Source organism: Pelobates fuscus, chromosome 2, assembly GCF_036172605.1.
Source record: "Pelobates fuscus isolate aPelFus1 chromosome 2, aPelFus1.pri, whole genome shotgun sequence".
Classification (NCBI taxonomy): Eukaryota; Metazoa; Chordata; class Amphibia; order Anura; family Pelobatidae; genus Pelobates; species Pelobates fuscus.
Genome location: NC_086318.1, coordinates 105,446,378 through 105,467,171, shown reverse-complemented (window position 1 = coordinate 105,467,171; position 20,794 = coordinate 105,446,378). Strand labels below are relative to the sequence as shown.

The following is a 20,794-nucleotide window of genomic DNA, read 5'->3' as shown; positions in this document are numbered from 1 at the left end:
TTAAGCCGGATAAGCCCAAACCGGGCATGCACATCGGGGAACTCCTGCGACGAGCGCATGGCGCGAGCGGACCGAAGATGGCCGCCGACTATGCAGACTTCTCGGATTCCTCAGGGGAATCGCTTCTGGACAGGGAGTCACCTCCCATGCCACATCCTCACCATGCCCAGGCTCTAACACAGAGTGCTGACACCCAGCCTGTGACGACGGCCACCCTAAAAGAACTGCTAGCAGGCCTCCAGAAAACACTGCAGGCTGACATGGCCTCCCTGCGTTCTGAACTCCTGGGCCTAGTGGGACGCATTGAGACCGTGGAAACAACGGCCATGCAACAAACCACACAGATCACCTCACTGGGGGAGGAAATACAGCGCCTTCATAAGCAGCAGACAACCTTTGAACAGAGGTTTGCCCTCATGGAAGATGCACGGCGCCGAAACAATGTCAAGGTACGAGGGGTCCCGGACGAAATCCCGGCAGGGGAACTACCGCACATGATGCGGAGACTGCTCTGCGCCCTAATGACCCCCAAGCAGGCCAAGAACATCCACATAGACGGGACTTTTAGAATTCCGAAGCCACACCAAGCACCTGCAACCACCACTGGAGACATAGTGGTACGACTCACCTGTAACAGAGATAAGGCAGCAATAATGACGGCACTAAAAGGACTATCACCTTATAGGTTCGAAAACATGTCGCTGACATTCTACAACGACCTCTCAGGTGACACACTCAAATGGAGGCACTCCCTGCGACCCTTCACCACAGCACTCAGAAATGGCGACATTCCATATAGATGGCGCACCCCTCGGAAACTACAAATCACACAGGGAAACATCACTCACGAAATCCGAGATATTGATGAAGCCGCTGCCATACTGGCAACACTGGGCCTCCCGAAGGACTCACTTAAGGGGCTTAACACCAGAGGGGCCAATAAGCCCTCGCATGTCTGGGACCCAGAAAAAATCACCCCCTTTATCCCGGCAGACAGACGTGCCACTGAAGCAACCTGAGCAGATCGTTTAATTTTGTTTATTTACCTACTGTATTAGTTAAATATTGTTCATGCATGTATGTTTCTGTTTACTGTGACCATATAGCCAACACGACCTCAAAGCCACCAACGGGGGCCACCATGGCCCGCCCACGGAGAACCCATAATCAATCCCCCCTCCCCCCCCCCGCCTATGCACCCTGGGACAATCCCTAACCCACTTATGCTGCACCCAGAGGTGTTATATTTTTAAGTCTCAGCTAATCACCCAGACCCTGATGCCGCACCAACCTGACGATGCTCCGGAATTTGCGCAGTCCCCAGCTTACACACTATGTTATCCCCCGACAGTGACCTCCCAAAGGACTTTGGGAGCATAAAGAAGTCCATGCAGGGGCCGCAATCCAGCCAGCATAGGAGACACAAGACCAAACTATTCCATAGCCCTGACAGACCACACCACTCAGAGTACGCTAGGGCCTAAGCAAGGGCAATATGCAAAATCCTGTTAAAACCTTTTGACCGCTAAAGTTAATTACGCCACTTCTGTTACTAAGCACCCGTAAAATACTAGCCTCCGGCTACACAGCTATGTTTCTACTTTAATGTTATGTTCGTTTCTTCAACAAAAAACTAAAATGTGCAATTCAATCCTGTCACGATAATGTATCTGTTGATAAGCTTGTCCTGCTATCGTGGCACTTCAGGCCTGTATGTACACCCTACTGCACGAAAAAATAAAGAATTTAAAATGTTATTACAATTTGGGCATGCAGCACCTTTCCTCTTTAATACAATAATTTAGAACCATTACAGGTTCTGAAACAAGCGTTTTGAGGATACAAGTGCTTTGTCTTTTTTGTAGATTTTCTATTCCTTTTACATACATTATTATGCAGAAATGGATTATCTTTATGTATTGTTTTTATTCACTAGTAAATTGGAATGCTTTTGAGACAACTGCATGCTGTGGCAACAATATCCAACGCACCTAGCTGATGGCAACCCAGTATGCAAATCTTTTCACATTTTGCTGTGGCAACCAAAAAAACAACATCTTAAATTAACGGGAGTAGGAGTGTGCTATACAGAGCTGACCTAGAGGCAGAGGGTGTATGATTGGAGAGGAGAGGCCAGGAAAAGGATGTGTTTGAGACGTAAATGAAAAGAGAAGGACCATAGAGGCAGGAAGCACTGAGGGAACTGAAATGGCATATATATGGATCTGTTGGTGATCAGAAAAGAACATAAGGATGCAGAAACTAGCACAGAATAAGCTGAAAGTGATGAGAAGAGATTTTCAGATACACTAAGGGTGTAAGAGGAGTTTGCGTGGGGCGGAGGAGGGCTTCGATGGGAAAACTTGTATAAACATAAGAAGAAAAAGTTAACAGAATAATCATGATACTGTGGCGGTACCTTATCCGGGGGCTCGAGCTTCCACATGAGCCGCTCGCGACTCAATCTTCCCTTCTGAGCGGGCTGCATGCACTGACCGCAATGAGCGGTCACGCAGCCCGCCTGGCACTCTTAAAGGGCCAGTGGGAGCCAAAAGTAGATTCAGGCTCCGATTGGCCCACGTCATTCCTAAGCCCCCACACACGCACATTTTGGGGGCGTGGGCATGCCGTGGGCCAATCAAATGTTAGTTAAGGATATTTACACTTTCCTAACCCTTACACTTTCCTAACCCTATCCACTTTGCCCTATCGTGGTTCTGTTTCAGTACCCTATAGTGCGTTCTTCGATCTATTGTTTATTCTGATATTGACCTTGGCTTTGATTATGACTCTGAATTTTATCTTTAACCCTTTCCTGTCTTGTTTGCCCGTCTGACTGATTACCGTGTACCTGACTGGCTAGATCTTGTTTTCGCTGTCTCTTTGTTACCTTGACCTTGGCTCGTCTCTGATTACGCCTTTTCTCTGTCTAACGTTTAGTTTGGCCATTCTAAGGCCCGGTAAAAGTTATTTCCTAGTCTTGTCCCTTGCTATCCTAAATTCTGCGTGTTGGGGTATTACACCGTGACATATACAGATTAAGGAACAGCGCACACATAAAAATACAACTTAAAATTTTATAAGGCTACTTGAAATCACCTATCTCAGCAAACAAATGATGTGGATTCAGTTCCTACATATGGCCATATTGTGTTAAGCCCACCACTATGTCACAGTACCCCAGTATAAATAGTGCTAAAAGAGCTAAAGTGTATCTATTGTAAGAGCATGTGAATATATAAAGTGCACAATTAATGTGATAAGCACAATTAAAAAAAACTAAATGCTAAAACTAAACAATTAAAGTGACAGTGCTTTTATATATATATATATATATATATATATATATATACTTACAATGCATATCATATATCTGCTCTATACCAAATGAAAATGTTAAATAAAAGTGACATTATCATCCAAAGACCTCCTCAAATGTATACTTTTCTGTGGGGGGGGGGGGGGGGGTGCTCAACTCAAAAGGACTATATGGAGGACATATGGTGGAGCTGAATCCCCATATTTGTTTGCCAAGATAGGTGATTTTAAGTAGCCTTATAAAATTTTATTTTTGTGTGTGCTCTGTTCCTTGTATGTATAGAAACACCATTCCTGTAATTCCCCGAATTCCCGCTTTGCCTTAACAGAATATTTATAATATTCATGGGTAGAACATTATCATCTTACTTAAATAATACCATAAGAAGACTCGTTATAATACACAATCCTTCAAGAAACATGGATCTCAGCTGCTCATGAAAATGTATGAACAAAGAAAAATAAAAAGCAGCAGACAATATATGCTGCATAAAACCTTGAATTACATTCAGCCTTCTATCTAGCACAACAAACAGAAAGTCCTGATTTCCACAATAAAAGGTGAGCTGTTGCTACCCAAATAGAATGGCTCTTGAAAAGATGACTCATCCATTCTGTACAGGTATTGTGTCAGAACTAAATCTTTTCACAGCAAACTATGTTGTGTGTGTGTATAATATATTTTTTATGAATATGTATATATATATATCTTTTTTTTAAACAAGCTTTCAAGAAATTATAACACATTGAATAAGCAGATTATTAAACTGCATACATAGCTGTAAAAAAATAGTGGCAAACTAATTTTATATTGAAGTATACATGATTATTTTTACATTATATTTAATAATGTCATTATATTATTTGTAAGATAGTTCTTTCATCGCTAATAATCAAGAACAGGAAACCATTCTTCACACTGGAGCAAAAAAGTACTCAAATTCATTCACACAATTTAGCCATTAATGTTTAATGACAACCGGAAAAACTTTATACACCAAGTTCCAAGTCTTCAATTTCCTTCACAAGCAAATGTTCCTTCTGGATTTTCTCCATCTACGAAAAGGACATATAATTATTGTTAAGTTAAACATGGAAGTAAACTTGTCTGTAAAATTCAAAGCAATGCAAAACCGGTGCCAAGTATTTTAAAGCCAGTATCGGATGAAAGAGACTGTGTAGCCGTAACACAACACTTTTGAAATGACGTCCATTTAGGGACCATGATACTAAAGTCAGAGTTGACTGCTCACACCAACAGCAGTAAAGATGCCATTTGGAAATAAAAGTACATATTAGAAACTGTACTCATATCTCATACTCTGTATCAAATGCTCCAAGACAAGAGAGTCCTTATGAAATGAACTTTAAATAAACAGTCCAATGGAAAAAAAAAAAAAATATATATATATATATATATATATATAAAAACTATTTAGAATTTAGTAGATATGAAAACATTTAATTACGCTTTTTTTTCCATTGGGGGTATATCTAAAACAGCTTGCAAAAAAAAACGCTGACCTCTAAAGTAAAACCTTTGTAAACCCTCCCCTTCTTTGCTAGGCCAGACTTTCTGTGTCTGTCCAATCACAGACCTTCCAGTGTAAGACTTCTGCTCTGGGCAATTGCCTGTCTTTTGACTTTAGCTCCGCTGAACTTGACAACCAGGAAGTAACAGGACCAATTTTCTGGTTAATAGCCAGGGGCTATAACAAGGTTAATTTATAAATGTGCTAAATTATGTTGAAAAAAGCACTTTTTGTAAAATGAAAGAGGACATTGCTCTAGGTGTGTGAACTGTCCCTCTAATCCCAGAACAAGTGGGTAATATTTTTGTAAAATAGTCTAGTAATTCTGTAAATGTATTATCTGAAAGGTAAATTGCTCAGTGGCATGCGACTAAAAGTACTTGCTTTTCACTGCATATTTATCTTTGCACAGTGACAGCAACATAGTAAAAAGAAAGCTGCTGCAAACAAGTATATAATGCCTTTCATGGCTACATTTTATGATTAGTCCGTGTGTGAAAAGATTAGTGAAAGATCTTGTTCTTTGATGGTTTTGTTTATCCTCTGTCGCATTGGTGGTGAACATCACAATTTGCACAGTAAATCATCTCTGCTCCATTGCACTAAGCTAATGTTGTCGAACATGTTATGGCACATACCATTCAGAATTATTTAATGATGTAATACAAAATAACTTTGTTGGTGTTTGTGTCTAGTGTAGATTGTAAAAGACATTGTGGGCAACATTTTATATAGTAAAGAAGAAGGGCATATCGCCTCTAATGTAGACAGAATGTGTGTATGGTATTACCTGGTTTTTCTCCAACTGTTTACCGGATGCCTGCAATTCTTTCAATTGTTCGATTGCTTTTAGTTTCTGATAAAATAAACAAAGTATAATGGTATCATTTTTTTAAATAACTTAGACTTAATTATTGCCTTTCTAAGACAATTAGGTAATAAGCTCTGGCCAGAGGCGGTCTACCCAAATGGAGGCATAGGTGACTGCCTACACTGCTCTAATCGCCACCCAAGTACCTTGAGAGAGCACTGTGGTCTACATCTCTATTGGGTGCAGATCACTTTAAGGGCTCCCTCATAACTCCTGGTGCTTCTCAATGACCATGGCAGCCAGCGATCCAAGCCACTGACTTAGTGTTGGACCGTGAAAGAGCTGTTATAAGTGATTTGCACCTGATAAGAGTGACGGACAGTGGTTTATGGGATAAGACTGGAATGAGACGGACAGTGGTTTATGGGATAAGATCAGAATGAGATGCTCCTGATCGAAGTTTTTCCTGTGTTTACAGATGTACTCTATTGCATGCTAATAAACATGATGTATGGAGTATAAAATGATATGTGATAAAGGCTGAGCAGCTTCTTACAGAATCTAGATTTGGATGTAACAATTCAAAAAAAAGGACAATCCCAGTGCTAAGATAATTTACGAAACCCAGAAATGGATATACAAGAGCAGCTAACCTTTTTCAAATTCTTGATCTTTTTATCTGTTTCCGGGTCACCTGTAGTTATTGAGGCTGGGACATTATTCTGCGTCGTCTCCGATACTGGCTCAGCAGGCTCTTCTGCTTTGGCCTCCTACACAACAAGTCCAGTTAAATGCCTACAATGTCTTGCAATGTATACACAACACCACCTCACAGGTGCTGGCAAAACATACACAAACCTGCTTTGCTGCCTTCTTTGCCTCTCTTTTCTTTTGGTTCTTCAAAGCAGTTTTGGACAAAGCTTTATCTGTTGACTGTGGCTTCATATTCTGGGGAGGCTCATCTTCATGCTGAATTGTAGAAAAATATAAACCGATGGAATAAATAAACATAATAGGTTTATTAAAACTATCATCTTTATTACACAATTCATCAGTCACACCGAACACTATATTTTGCTCTAAAACATTAGTACACGAACAGACATGAACTTAATTGCTTGTCAGATAATTTATGTGCTTGCTTGCAAAAAAACAGGTTCTGTCAAGATGTGCAGTGCTAGATCTTGGCCACAGGACTGTGCTACTGACCTGCATTCCTCTGGAATCTATGTTATACAAGTCTACGCTGTGTAACTGTAATTGTGGTACATAGGTATCAGAAGAATAAGAAGACACCTGAATTAGTTCGCATTATTGCTCAAATGGTATTTATGTTAACCCTTTGGACGTACTGAATGGAATTCTGTAAAATGAATAGTAAGAGAGAGAGAGAGACCATAAATGAAGTGGAAAAAATATCTCGGAAATTTTATGAAGAACCTTCGCTTTCTCTGCAATGTTTTTTATATTAACACCAGAACAAAACGAATTGTATTCGCCTTGTGGTTTAATTATTAAATAATGAATTGTTAAAATGACATAAACCAATAGTGGAGCTGGCAAAATAAATCTGCAAAGCAGCCGTTTGTTTGCACGAAGCCCTCCCAATTTAACAGAATTGCTAACAGGCCAGTAATTTAAAATATAAATAGAAGTCATTGACTTGAGAGAAACCCTTCCACTCACTTGTGCTAGCAGGTTTCAGTTAATTTGTTTCATTATTATTATTGGTATTTATATAGCGCCAACTAATTCCGCAGCGCTTTACATTATAAAAACCACTAGCACATCTGAGATGCCAAAGTGTAGCTTCTATATGCTCCTCAACAGAAAATATGGGAGAGCTGTATTTTCCTATGGAATAGGTTGGCAGTTGTTTTTTGTATTATGCTCTAGCAGACACAGTCTTGAACTTTATGTGCTCTCAGTGTCCCTTTAATCTAAATTCTTCCTTTTGTTAGTCACCCTCAACAATGAACTTTGAACACAGGAGACAAGCTGCATAGTATACATTACTGCACAATGAAGTTATCCAACCTACATACTGAATGAGAGAGCATTAGAATAACTAAGCAAGTAATTCTCTAATGAATGGTGTTTTTTTTTATAAAATAAAATTAAAATTTTTCAAACATTTCCAGCATTATTACGCTGCACATAAAAGCAAAGCTAATACTTCATTCTAAGCTAGGCAGAACGTACCTTTTGCACCAAGGCCCACGAAAAAGCAAGCTTTATTTGTTAAATTGTATACAAATGCAAGAGTATTTTTTTTTTTACATGTTATATATTGCAGGTGTATAAATAAATATGTATAATATTGGCATCCTATTAGAACACTTTCAGCATCTCTAGCTTAGGTGACCTAATCTTTTTACAGCAAGCTTCAAAGAGGAACCATCACTTCTCTGAAAGTTATACCATTTAACACTGGCATTTACACATATTAATTGTTTTTACATGTGATGCTCTGTTTTCGTTTAAATTTATGTGGACGACTTAGCAAATTGCAGCAGTTTCACAAAAATCGGGTTCTCCATGGCACCCAGAGACAGCCACAATGAGGCTTTATGTAGCCTGAGTGCAAACTTGCTACAGCTGCAAGAGTTTCCTTCAGAATGCTTTCAACATGTTTTGCAATAAAACAAAGCTATGTGGAACTTGGAACAGCTGTAAAACATTCACCTTGTCCTCTTTAAAAATAAATGATTAACAAGAATGGAAATGTGGCTCTTCAAATCTGATGATAGGAGAATTATTCTTTACAGCTAAAGCTTTTTAACACGGGAATCCAAAAATAGTTGCGCATAAAGGAGTGTATGTATTCAGTGTGTCCAGCAGAGGTCACTCTAAATTCAGATATCCATTACAATTACGGAACCCTGCAAAAATAGCGAGCGCATGAAATGTAGACAGTTGCGAAGTAACAAACTGTTAACTGGCGAAGGATCTAGGAATAAATCACTACATCTGGACCAGGGGTGCCAAAATGTAGATCCCCAGATGTTGTAGAACTACAACTCCCGTGATGCTTTGTCATTCAAAGTTCATTCTGGTTCTATAATTGGCTATGTATCCTCTTGCATCATTTCCTCTGTGAACATCTTGCTTAGGGGTAAACATATGGTGGAAGCAAAATCCGCAAAAATGTGGCTGATTGATTTTATGCATTTGGCTAACCTTATTTTTGTTTGAATCAGTTGCATTGCGCTTGTTAACTGAATAGCATGATAATGGTGCCTAAATCTTTAGTAATAACTCTAGACTGGGAAAGGAAATGCTCTAATTATAAGGACATATAATATATTCCCTGACAAGACTATGTTAAAAGATGAAATGCATGTTGGGTGAGTCATTGGGATCTGGTAATTGCTACAGCAAACCAAATACAAGAAAGTCTAACCCAATTGCATCTCTGTATTTTCAGAATTACCAGAGAGAGAGAGCATTTAATTTCTAAACCTACAACTAGCACAATAGAACTAGATAGTATTTACAAACAATATTCACTTAGGGGTGAGATGTCGCCAAAAATAAAAAAAGACAGTTCCATGTACGAAAATCCTTCAAAAGGTGTGTAGTGACGGAACTTCCTCAAGGTGAACGTTGGATTAAGGTAAGTAAAACGTACATTTAAAATAGTCTTTGAGTGTTTATTTTTTTGGGGGGAGGAAGGGCAGTAGGGCATTAATCTATTTTACACTAGAAAGGGTTGTAGAAATCTTTAATTATTTATTTAGAGGGTTTTTTTTTTTCCTTTCCTGATACTAAAGCGTATCTTAGGATAGAGTGACATCTCCTGGACACATTGCATTTATTAACTCCTATAGAACTAGAGTCCTTGACAGACTAGTTTTTTACAACAGTGATTGACGTACCCCTACTCACAGCATAGCGAGTAGGGGCATTTGGGAGATTTAAATCTCCTTTATGCTAATATGGAGTGTCATATTGACCCCCATAGAGTTCGGTAGAACATTTTACAAGGAGGGAGTTGCGCGCTGATAGCTCCCTCCTTGTAATTAACTGAATGAATGAACACCGATATTCGGTGTTTGTTTGTTAGTCTGAAATTTCTAACATATTAATGAATAGACGAAATTCCCGTAGCGAATGCCCAAGTGATTAACTGGGCATGCACGGGAAGTTCACAGCGCTATCTAGTGTAGGCAGATGATGTGTTCCACAAGGACTTCATCTACCCACACAAAGATGGCAGCGACGATGATCCAGGTCTGGGCACAAAATAAAGATGAAAAAAGGTAATATGGGGGGCTTAGGGGCATTTGGGGGTGACAACTAGATGTAGTGGAGTCGGGAGGGGGTTAAAAAAACAAACCTGGATTCGGCCATGACAGTGCCGCTTTAATCCTGTGATCTTTCATTGACTCCGTTTTGTACACTTGCATATATGTGAGCGTACCAACGTAATGGCAGCTCCTGACAAGTCGAGCTGCTGGGAGCTGCTAAGCAGGGAGGACAGTAGGTGGCAGTACCAAGGAGTGAGAACTTAACATAAGTATATCTCCTAAATAAACCCTTAGCTGCTGCCATAAAAGTGGGCATATCACATTGGGAGGTCATTGCAAAGAATGAAAAGACCCCACAAGTGACTGTGCCACTTTAAATTCAGCATTATAAATTCGGCTGAAGAGGAAGTTTTCTCTGGGTGAGGAGAAAACCCATATTTGTCAAACTGGTTTAACATAAAATGGAAGACATTGCGCACCAAGGCTCTGGAAGCATTACCGGTACATTGATTTGTAGTGGTTATTGTCAGGATCGGGACAGGGATCCAACACGCAGAGTACAAACAGTAGCCAGATACGTATACCGGACCTTAGAATGGCCGGACTAACGTAAGTAGTACAGTATAGAATGGTCAAAGACAAGCCGAGGTCGAGGGTAACAGAAGACAGGTAAGCGAGAGACAAGCCGAATCAAGGGTAACAGAGATAAGCAGAGTAAGGTAAACAAGCCGGGTCAAAACCAAAAGGGATAATAGAATACACAAGCACTGAGTGACTAGAACAAGCTAGAACCACGACAGGGCAATGAGCTAATGAAAGAAGCTCTGTTAAATACCCTGTTCAGAGCAGTAACCACGCCTCCGAGGCGTCCTGATTGGTCCTGCAGCAATTGACTGACAGGTCGTTCCGGGGGAGTGTCCTGATGACTACTTCCTGCCTAGATGCTGTAAAAGGCAGTCACTCCCTCGCGGCCGGCCTAGCATGACCGGATAGACCGCGGGGAAGGGAGCCATCAGACCGTCTGGATGGAGGAACAGCTAAGTCTCTACCTCTTTCAGAAGGTAGAGACCACAGGTACCCTGACAGTACCCCCCCTCTCAGATACGCCCACCGGGCGGAATGAACCGGGACGAGATGGGAAGCGAGAGTGATACGCCCTGCGGAGACGGGGAGCATGAACATCCTCCTGAGGTACCCAACTCCTCTCCTCAGGACCATATCCCTTCCAATCAACCAGATATTGTACTCTCCCCCGGGAGATTCGAGAATCAATAATAGAGTTAACCTCATACTCCTCCTGACCCTCCACCTGAACGGAGCGAGGAGGGGCTATTGTGGAGGAAAATCTGTTACATATGAGTGGTTTCAGCAATGAAACGTGAAACGAGTTCGGGATGCGTAAGGTATTAGGAAGAGCTAAACGATACGCAACTGGATTGATACGGGTCAGCACCCTGTAGGGTCCAATATAACGAGGAGCGAACTTCATGGAGGGCACTTTTAAACGGATGTTCCTCGTGCTCAGCCATACCCTATCACCTGGAACAAAGACCGGAGCCGCCCTTCTACGTTTATCAGCGTGTTTCTTGACCAACATAGAGTTGTGCACAAGGATTTGTTGAGTTTGATCCCACAACTTCCTCAAATTGGCAACATGACCATCAACCGACGGCACCCCCTGGGAAGGAGAATCCGAAGGAAGAATAGACGGATGAAAACCATAATTCATGAAGAAGGGGCTTGAATGAGTAGAATCGCAAACGAGATTGTTGTGTGCAAACTCCGCCCAAGGAATCAAACCGACCCAATCATCCTGGTGTTCAGAAACAAAGCATCGTAAATATTGTTCAATTTTCTGGTTGGTACGTTCAGCAGCTCCGTTAGACTGAGGATGATAGGCAGAAGAAAAGTTTAATTTAATACCAAGTTGAGAGCAGAAGGACCTCCAAAAGCGGGAAACAAATTGGGAGCCTCTGTCCGATACAATTTGAGAGGGTATCCCATGTAGGCGAAAAATCTCCTTAGCGAATATCTCTGCCAATTCGGGAGAAGACGGGAGTTTAGGCAGGGGAATGAAGTGTGCCATCTTAGTAAACCTGTCAACCACGGTGAGGATAACAGTCTGTCTTTTAGAGATAGGTAGATCGACAATAAAGTCCATGGCCAAACAGGACCATGGTTTTTCTGGAACCTCCAAGGGTTGCAGGAATACACATGGAAGCGTATGGGGTTGTTTGGTTTTAGTACAAACTTCACATGCAGCGATGAACTCCTCAATATCCCTCCGTAAAGCAGGCCACCAGAAGTCCTTAGAGATCAACGCGTAAGTTTTGCGAATACCAGGATGTCCCGCCATCTTGCTATTATGTAAACACTGTAAAAGTTCCAGTTGAAGAGCAGGAGGAACGAAATGACGGCCCGCAGGAGTCTGTTTAGGTGCTAGATGTTGCAACTTAATGATCTCGGCCAGTAATGGAGAATGAATCCTGAGATTCGTATTAGCAATGATATTGCATTTCGGAACTATAGAAGAAAGAACTGGTTCAGGTACAGTAGAAGGTTCATATTGGCGAGATAATGCATCGGCTTTAGAGTTTTTAGAACCAGGTCTGTAAGTCAGTACATAATTGAAGTGAGTCAGGAATAAGGACCAACGAGCTTGTCTAGAGGATAAGCGCTTAGCCTCCCCAATATAGGACAAGTTTTTGTGGTCCGTCAAAATCGTAATAGGGTGTAGGGTCCCCTCCAACAAATGTCTCCACTCCTTTAAGGCTTTAATGACTGCTAACAGTTCCCTTTCCCCGATGTCATATCTGCTCTCAGGCCCAGAAAATTTCTTAGAGAAGAAACCACAAGGGTGTAACGGTTTATCCACCCCTAACCTTTGAGACAGAACAGCCCCAACTGCTGTCTCAGAGGCATCGACCTCGAGCAAGAAAGGCAGAGTCGTATCAGGATGGACTAGAATGGGAGCCGAGGCAAAAAGTTCCTTGAGAGTCTTGAAAGCACCCAGAGCTTCCTTAGACCAGAACTTAGTATCAGCCCCTTGTTTGGTCATATTGGTAATAGGCGCAATGATAGAGGAGTATCCTTTAATGAAGCGCCTACAGTAGTTGGAAAAACCAATAAACCTTTGGATAGCCTTGAGTCCTTTGGGCAAGGGCCAGTCTAAAATAGATTGAAGTTTTACAGGATCCATTTTAAAACCTTCCCCAGAAATCACGTATCCAAGAAAGTCTACCTGAGACTGATCAAAACTGCACTTCTCCAATTTGCAATATAGACCATGTTGCAGCAGCTTGTGTAATACCTTTCTGACCTGTCTATGGTGAGTCTCAATCTCCTTAGAGTGTATTAGTATGTCGTCCAGGTAAACAATAACACAATCATGCTGAAACTCCCTAAGTACCTCATTAATCAAATCTTGAAATACTGCAGGAGCATTGCATAGTCCAAATGGCATAACAGTGCATTCGTAATGGCCATACCGGGTATTGAATGCCGTCATCCACTCGTGACCTTGCTGGATTCTCACCAAATTGTAAGCCCCTCTGAGATCTAACTTGGTGAAGATTTTGGAGCCCTTAAGACGATCAAATAACTCGGTAATCAGTGGGATAGGATAGGCATTTCTGACAGTTATTTTATTCAAGCCTCGGTAATCGATACAAGGTCTCAGCGTGCCATCCTTCTTCTTAATGAAAAAGAACCCAGCCCCGGCCGGAGAAGAAGACCTCCTGATGAATCCCTTTTCTAAATTCTCCCGAATATACTCCTCTAGAACCGAGTTTTCCTGAACAGACAAAGGATATACATGGCCCCTCGGAGGCATAGTGCCGGGTAGAAGCTTAATCTTACAGTCAAATGACCTGTGTGGAGGCAAAGAATCGGCATTCTTCTTGTCAAACACTGCCCTTAAGTCTAGGTAAAGGTCTGGTATTTGTCTTTCTGTGGACTGAGTAGGATTCTCCGGTATGTTAATATTAGCTAATGGAGAAACCTTGCACAAACACCGATCCTGGCAGCCCTGGCCCCACGAGAGTATCTCTCCTAACTCCCAATCGATAATAGGGTTATGTTTTTTCAACCATGGGTACCCCAGAACTATGGGAACGGAAGGAGACGAAATGAGCATAAGAGATAATTTCTCCACGTGTAGGATACCAACATTTAAATTAATGGGTATGGTCTCACGAAAGATAACAGGGTCTAGTAGTGGTCTACCATCTATGGCCTCAACGGCCAAAGGTGTCTCCCTTAGCCGGGATGGGAAATTGTTCTTACTAGCAAAGGCTTGGTCGATAAAATTCTCAGCAGCACCGGAATCTATCAATGCCATAGCCCTTACTACTTCCTTCCCCCAAGTTAAGGAAACTGGTAGCAGAAGCCTGTGATCTTTATAATCAGGAGTAGAGGACAAAATAGAAACACCCAAGGCCTGTCCTCTAGAGAGACTTAGGTGCGAGCGTTTCCCGGGCGGTTAGAACAGTTCGAGAGTAAATGACCCTTGGCTCCACAATACATACACAAACCCTCTCTTCTCCTGTGCTGTCTTTCCTCCTCAGAGAGGCGGGTATACCCTATCTGCATAGGTTCAGTAAGCAAAGATATCGTGGAGTCAGGACTTGGAACAGCGGGAGCTAACCTAAAAGAAGGTCTCTGGTTCCTCTCTCGAGTGTTCTGTCTCTCTCTTAGACGTTCATCTATACGAGAGATGAACGAAATTAAATCCTCTAAATTCTCAGGGAGTTCTCTGGTAGCAACCTCATCAAGGATTACATCAGATAGGCCATTCAAAAATACATCCATATACGCCTGCTCATTCCACTTGATTTCTGCCGCCAGAGACCTGAACTCTAGTGCATAATCCACCAGTGTTTGGTTCTCCTGTCTCAGGCGCAACAGTAATCTGGCTGCATTAACCTTTCTACCTGGAGGGTCAAATGTTCTTCTAAAAGCAGCTACAAATGCGTTATAGTTATAAACTAATGGATTATCGTTCTCCCATAGTGGGTTGGCCCATCTCAGAGCTTTCTCAATGAGTAGGGTGATAATAAATCCTACTTTTGCCCTATCTGTAGGATAAGAGCGAGGTTGCAATTCAAAGTGGATACTAATTTGGTTTAAAAAACCACGACACTTCTCAGGAGCCCCACCATAGCGTACTGGGGGGGTAATGTGAGAAGAAGCACCCACTGTGGCTACCTCTAGACCTGAACCGACAGGAGAAAGAGGGGTATTACGTATCTCCTCTGGTGGGTTATTGGCACAAGCTAATAGAGCCTGTAGCGCAAGCGCCATCTGATCCATTCTGTGATCCATGGCTTCAAACCTAGGATCAGGAGCAGCCAGCTGACTGTTTGTACTTGCAGGATCCATTGGCCCTGTCGTAATGTCAGGATCGGGACAGGGATCCAACACGCAGAGTACAAACAGTAGCCAGATACGTATACCGGACCTTAGAATGGCCGGACTAACGTAAGTAGTACAGTATAGAATGGTCAAAGACAAGCCGAGGTCGAGGGTAACAGAAGACAGGTAAGCGAGAGACAAGCCGAATCAAGGGTAACAGAGATAAGCAGAGTAAGGTAAACAAGCCGGGTCAAAACCAAAAGGGATAATAGAATACACAAGCACTGAGTGACTAGAACAAGCTAGAACCACGACAGGGCAATGAGCTAATGAAAGAAGCTCTGTTAAATACCCTGTTCAGAGCAGTAACCACGCCTCCGAGGCGTCCTGATTAGTCCTGCAGCAATTGACTGACAGGTCGTTCCGGGGGAGTGTCCTGATGACTACTTCCTGCCTAGATGCTGTAAAAGGCAGTCACTCCTTTGCGGCCGGCCTAGCATGACCGGATAGACCGCGGGGAAGGGAGCCATCAGACCGTCTGGATGGAGGAACAGCTAAGTCTCTACCTCTTTCGGAGGTAGAGACCACAGGTACCCTGACAGTTATGTAATTTAGAGTGCATGTTTAGTGGTTTTACTCCGGTTCCAAGCTCCATACATCTTTTCATTTTTAAACAAATGCTAGAGGCTATTTCCCTTTGAGACAAGAGGTTTATTATATCATGACAGGTTTGGATCCAGATATATTATAATGGAGTTATTCAGTTTTTAATGGTTTTCACGTCTGGCTTAAACTATTTGCTAATATTTAAAATTGTAATTCTTCATAAATTTACTACTGCAGTACTGCTGCTTGTCTTACTATTGTGAACAACGGCTTTATTTTGTGAACAACGGCTAAGCCTTCTAAGATACTATGTTACCATATCCCTATATCATTCCTGTTGTATCATGTAAAGTTCAAGAATTATAAAAGAGAACATCTAAGTTTGATGTATTAGCTGGTGTTCAGAGAGATAGCAAAATAAATGTGGCTCTGACAATCCTTAGTAATTCATAGAGATATAATATTTATGAAATATTAATGCTGACTGGATTCCAACACAATCCAAGATTCTATAAGACAAAATAGGGACTAATTTGTCTTATGGACAAGCTTGCGGTTGACAAAGGCATGGCTCAGCCATCTACTTCTGACCAATCCCAGCAGCCATCACAAGTGAGGGCTGTGGGATTTAGGTATCATGTTGCTCATGAGAAGCCATGCCCTATGGAAGCTCTTATGGGATCCTCCATAGACCTCAAGGTTGCACTCTTGTATGAGAGTCCCGCACTAATGCAGCCCTGGCAGATTAAGTACCAGGAGCTGGATGGTTGCAACCACGAGGGACAGCTTCAGCTAAGAGAAACCCAACTTTGACTGCACCTCACAGCCACCAGACAATAATCCGATCATTCCAAGGGTCATCCCAAAATATGCAAAGACTCCTGAAAGTGGCAGACCTACTTTAAGTAAGACCAGGGTAAGATTACAGGAGAACAGTGATGAGGAACAGAAAGATGTGGTGTAGATGTCCTCTTTTCCAATGTATGATGGAACCAGTAGTATAGAACCCAAATGGTTACAAACTTAACTTTTCTAGTCACACACAAAGTTACTCACCAGCTTGTAACTAGTCTGTGGCTTATTTCTGAGGGCTGGAGGTCTGTATGCCTGTGCCGGCTTAGTCTCTTCTGATGGGATATCACTAGGCACGGCCTGGAAAATAATAGATTTTGCTGGAAAGACCCCAGGAACAAAAGGTTGCCAGGTAACTTGCCAAAGTTCTGTGTTTTCTGGCACATCATATTTATGTAGAAGAGTACCAGTATAGTGCCATATCTTGTACCCGTTTCCCACACGTAGTCTTGGGGCGCATGTGGCAGTGACCATATGTTCTCCATTAGGGCACCAAGAAAAAAAAGTGGCATCAGAGGCTGTTGGCTTAGAAATTAGCTTATAATTTTTTACATCCCATACTTCCATTTGTCCTCTCAAATTGCCAAACCCAGCCAGCACCAAAATGTGTCCCTGAGGGCTGTAGAATGCAGCATTTCTAGGACCAGTGCCAAAATCAAATATGGGGTCGCATTTAAGATTAAAAACTGTAGCTTTGGCTGGCATGAACCCATAAACAACGCAAAATTCTGTTGCATTTTGGTTCCATACAACATCGTAGATAGGACCATTTTTTGCTGAAAGAAATTGAAAATGATTGGCAATAAATCAATATTTGCATCTTAAGTGTCACTGAGAAATAAGTGAAGTTATAGTATCTCATCCATGCATATCAAGATGTACATTTATGTCAGTCTGTGTACTTACAATTTAATTGCTTTTATAAATTTAAACAGAAACAACACACTAAAGTCCTAATTTTAGAGAATGAAATCAAAATTGCAAAAATTTAAAAATAGCTGCAACAAAAATTCTTCACTGTCACAGGTTGGCTATTTTAGCCTAAATTTTACAATTTTTATTTCAATTTTGAATTTAGTGAATAACTGATGTAATTACTTGGTGAAGCCCCATAAGCTATATGACAGGATTGATGACCTTTTAATTTCAGATATAAAGTACCCTGATTTTCATCAATATGTATTCATGATGAAGAAAAAAAAATGAAAAAAAAAAACCCTCAATCCATGGTTTGAAATGCATTTCTGTATGGTTTGGTTTTTTACTAAGTTTGTATTTGCAAAAAAAGGGAATAAGGCATAATAAAAAAAGAAGCCAATGCAAGCAGACTGCTGGAACAGGTGTACAGCCGGAATTCTGTACTTAGCACTACAAACAGTTAGGTAAACTTTTATCAGGAACTATTTTCCACTGAAAAATGCATGCTGTTTACATAAAGATCACAAAAGATCTCCCAGTTCTAATCTGCTCTCTCAATACTCTCTGCGTTCCAAGTCATGGTGAATGCCAAAATTAATGCTTGTTTGAAATCGTGCCACATCTTATAAATAAAACACCCCTTTCCAAGCATAACCTTAAAAACCAAACACTGCCTGTGTTACTGTTTTCATCAATCCATTACATGGACGTGTTACCCCCAAATCTATTCCTAAAGGTACAGGGCTACTTACGAAGCTGCACGACTGCACTTTCTCCATTTACTGCTATATAATGAAGAGTCTGCTCTCCATAGTAGGAAGCTCCTGTTTTGTCCACATCAGTACTGGATGTCACAAGTACTGCAGTACCTATACAACAAAGGCAAAAGGAAGACTTGTTAACGAGAGGACACACAGTAAATAAATGTATCCAAGGCCCTTGTAGCAAAAGGTGGGAGATATCTCTAACCCCCAAATCTCCTTCCAGGCAAGTGTTTATCACCACTAGCAGAATTTTTTTTCATGGAAAAATCACAAACCACGCACAAACTGAAGTCAATATTAGCCATGGACAGCTCCTACCAAAGAAACAGTTGTCGATGCAGCTTATTGATCACTCATAACGTTTAAGTTATTTTCCACGAGTGGATCTGTAGCACATATTTGTTAGCCATGGAACAGGCCCATTCAGAGAATGTTACAAAGCAGCCTCTGAGAGGAAGTGAAGACTTGCAAGCCAGGAACCCACCCAGTGGCATGCCATACAAGTGATTGTACATGCTGGAAAAAGCATAACTTGCTACTGTAACTGAAAATAGCTGTTGTAATAAGAAAAAAATAAATCTCTGTAAATTGCATTATAATGTGTGGAGATGGAACAATAGCTTTAAACAAGCATGAGTTGTTGTAATAACTACTTTAGATTATCATTAGAGAAATTAGGAATAACTGTTTCTTATTTGCTTTTTCAGATTCCATGTTGTATAAAATTAAAATAAAAACCACAACAAAAAGCTGATGTCCCTTATATTGCAGTCTCCATTCTTCTTGTGATATTTTAACCACAGTGCACGTAACAAAAAGGATGGAAAAGGAGAAGTGCCAAGTGCTATAAATGTCAGGGGATTTGCATCAAACATAATTCTACAGCTACACTAAAAATGCAAAAGAGTGTGGGAAGAAAAATGGGCAACATGACATATGAAATGATACTATACAGATCACTACCTTTTGAATTCCACAGCATAGAGACTCTGTCTGCTTTAAAGAAACTTTTATTGGCAAGGGCAGAGTTGGGTCCAGCAAAGTTGGGGTACTGGTATAGCCTTACAAATGAAGGAGCCCCTTTGCTTCCAGGAACATACACCGCTACCTAGAAAAATAACACACAATTTTTAATATAGATAATACAATTCTAAAGTCCTTCATGTTTGCAAGTACTTAAACTAAGATAATCTCACCTTACAGGGATGTTCTCCGGGGGATAACTCAAAGTCACTCACTTTTTGTAAGTGTAGTTTGTTTGCAATAGTATCTGCTCAAAAAAAATTAAAAATAATAAAAACAATATTATGCATGTTGATATATATACAAATATGTTTTCCTGACCCTATAGTGTTAAACCCACCGTTTAGGTGGCTTGCCCCCTCCCCCTCAATAGGAATTTAAACTCTCCTTATTTCCAGCGCTGCGCGGGTCTGCCAGCACTGGCCCCACCCCTGATCCTCCTCCTTCATGACATCTCAATTGCCGATTTTTAGCCAATCCAATGCTTTCCCATAGGAAAAGCATTGGATTGGCTAAAATCGGCAAGGAGGCGGGGTCAAACTTTGTGTTGGCCAATCAGCACTTCTTCATAGAGATGCATTGACTCAATGAGGAAAATTCAGCGTCACCATGCAGAGCGTGGTACTCCAGGAAGTACCTCCAGTGGCCATTTGAGGAGTGGCCACTTGGAGGTGTCACTAGGGGCAATGTAGTGAAAAAGGCGGTGTTTGCATGAAAATGCCTGAAGGCAATGGTTATACTCACCAGAACAACTACATTAAGCTGTAGTTGTTGTGGTGACTATAGTGTCCCTTTAAACACAACAGTTGACCTACCAGGTACAATGTAGCAGCACCAAGAGGATACAAGAAAATATTCCCTAAAAAAAAACCTCACAAATCCACAATCTCTAGACAAAATTGCATGGTAAAGCTAAATATAAATCTCATATCTCTAATATGCTACTGAGTCACATGGCAATGTGATGAAAACTGCAATTTTACTGTAAAAGTGTAATTTATTTTTCATAAGCAAAACAAAAAATATAAATCATAGCATTGCATAATACTATTTAATTCATGCATTTTTAAAGCTCATGGCAAAATGACTTACTTAGCTTAAAGGGACACTACACTGCCCAAATAAAGAAAATAAATCAAATTCACTGTTTAGTAGATATACCTCCCATGAAAACATGCATGCATTTAATTGTGGATTTATTTAATTGGGTGTATATATAAAAATGTATGGCAAATGCTGCAGAACTGTTGTCTGAAACATCTGCAAGCCTTGCCCTTCTAACACCACCCAGGCTTCCTATAGCTGTCCAATGTGCAGTACAGTGCAGCTCAAGGAGAAGTCTTTGCAAGGCAGATGCTCTTAGCAATT

General features: G+C 41.1%; 1 protein-coding gene across 1 annotated transcript in view; it reads right to left on the bottom strand.

Annotated features, from left to right (window-relative positions):
* Nucleotides 1-4,272: 4,272 nt before the first annotated feature.
* Nucleotides 4,273-20,794, bottom strand: part of EIF2A (eukaryotic translation initiation factor 2A) — a 57,253-nt gene continuing 40,731 nt past the window's right edge. The window contains exons 7-14 of the mRNA XM_063441011.1: nt 19,600-19,673; nt 19,367-19,511; nt 18,392-18,508; nt 16,926-17,497; nt 6,520-6,630; nt 6,315-6,431; nt 5,641-5,706; nt 4,273-4,374 (exon numbers count right to left, since the gene is read on the bottom strand). Coding sequence (XP_063297081.1) covers nt 4,309-4,374; nt 5,641-5,706; nt 6,315-6,431; nt 6,520-6,630; nt 16,926-17,497; nt 18,392-18,508; nt 19,367-19,511; nt 19,600-19,673 — 1,268 coding nt within the window. The 3' untranslated portion in view covers nt 4,273-4,308. The remainder of the gene's footprint in view (nt 4,375-5,640; nt 5,707-6,314; nt 6,432-6,519; nt 6,631-16,925; nt 17,498-18,391; nt 18,509-19,366; nt 19,512-19,599; nt 19,674-20,794) is intronic.